Raw genomic sequence first — 1,719 nt, 5'->3', positions numbered from 1 at the left:
TGAAAATTAGAATATTTAACCCTGGGTTAATTGACCATGATATTTATTAAATGTTTATATTATGAAAAAATTGATGTAACATAAGGACAAATATAGTAAGTACCACTTGTACTATATAATAATCTTCTGGAAGCGGTTAAGAGATGGTGCAAGATGAAATATTAAAAGCCAACTTCCAAAAGCAACACAATTTATATTCTAATCAATTAATTCATGATACCTACCAACTTTTATCACTTTTAGGTGATAACCACATCTTCCTGCCAATCCGTGTCACCTTAGAAGGATGCAAAGTGTGAACGCTGAACCTCACAAAATGTGCTAATTTTTGTACACTAAGTTTAAAACATGGGTATTGCCTTTACCCAATTTCAAGTAATATTTTATCCTGTTTCTTGTTTTTTCTTGTTAGGTTCATTGAGAACACTCCCAACTTCTACATTCTTATTTCAGTTGGGTCAAAAGAGTCCTTTGTTGTCTTACCGTCCAGAACGATTTCAAGTACTTGCTGAATGGGCTGAACAACAGCTTCATGCAGTGGAAACCATCCTTTTTCATCGGCTTCATCTAACGCATATTTACATTTCACATATTCCTGGAGCTCTAGAATATGACCTAAATGAAACACATAGGCTGATAACAAGTCTCTGTGTTGGGAAGATGGANAGGTAGAATATACAGGATATATATTAATTTGTAAGAAAGAAAATGTCTGAAGTAAATTAATTGGCTTCTTCTGTAGCCTGGGCTCCACTGGCCAGGACAATCCTGTGGCCATCAGACTAGACAAAGGTGACGCATCTTCAGAGGGTGGGCAGAGAGAGAGCCTGAGTGCAAGAAAACCCTTAATAAGTGTCAGATAATAACAAATCGGATATACAGCACTCAGCAAGTCACTGTGTAACATGGCTATACCACATCAAAGTACCATGGTCAGGGCCAGATGGCTGATGGGCAAGGAAGGTGCTGGAGGGACCAAAAGTGTGAGTTTGGGTGGGACAGGGGCCATCTAAGGATATTCCAAAAATAAAGACAAGGATGATGGGATTAGACTAAGAAAAATTAAAAATGGCACTGCACAGAAAAATAAAATGAACAGCACTTTGTTTCTCTTACCTCTATATAAGCTAAGGGACTGTGAGTGGCAAATTTCAAAGTAGCCCCTTCCATAGAATCAGGAAGAAAAGTGAGAAAGTGTCATGGATGATGTGTCATGGATGATTTTCTTATGACACCTAAGTGTGACTACATGACAAAATCCGAACTCGCAGTGTTGGAATGAAAATGCTGTGTGCAATGTCAAGGTCATGTTCTTAAAGGTGAAGATGCTGTTTCAAGGCCGCCTCTTTCCTCCTTCCTGCTGCCTGGGAAATGGTGACATCTGAACCGCCTGTGGAATGGTGGCAAAGCCACCTGCCATCCTTGGGCCACTTGCTCTGAAATGTTGTGTGAGAGAGAAGTGAGCTTCTTTTTAAGTTGTTTGTCAGCTTTGGGTATCTGTGCTTGTTTTTTATTTGTCACAGAAGCTTTGCCTGTATGTACCTCAACTATAATAATTAGATTTGTTTGTCCCATCTAATCTGAATTTGGGAAGGCTGAAAGCTCTGACATGGGACAAGAGTAAGCAAGAAGAAATCATATCAGAATGGCAGCAGGCTGTGGTGACACTATTCATTTAACAAGTTCTGTCCAGAGGCAGAAGGCCTGCCTATGAGATTT

At 39.4% G+C, this 1,719-nt stretch overlaps 1 protein-coding gene across 1 annotated transcript in view; it reads right to left on the bottom strand.

Moving 5' to 3' along the window:
- ASB15 (ankyrin repeat and SOCS box containing 15) overlaps nt 1-1,719 on the bottom strand; it is a 19,540-nt gene that overhangs the window by 13,119 nt on the left and 4,702 nt on the right. The window contains exon 2 of the mRNA XM_019633939.1: nt 484-647. Within this exon, the coding sequence (XP_019489484.1) occupies nt 484-647 (164 nt within the window). The remainder of the gene's footprint in view (nt 1-483; nt 648-1,719) is intronic.

Source organism: Hipposideros armiger, unplaced genomic scaffold (genome assembly GCF_001890085.2).
Source record: "Hipposideros armiger isolate ML-2016 unplaced genomic scaffold, ASM189008v1 scaffold_1445, whole genome shotgun sequence".
Taxonomy (NCBI): domain Eukaryota; kingdom Metazoa; phylum Chordata; class Mammalia; order Chiroptera; family Hipposideridae; genus Hipposideros; species Hipposideros armiger.
This window is presented reverse-complemented; position numbering and strand designations above follow the sequence as displayed.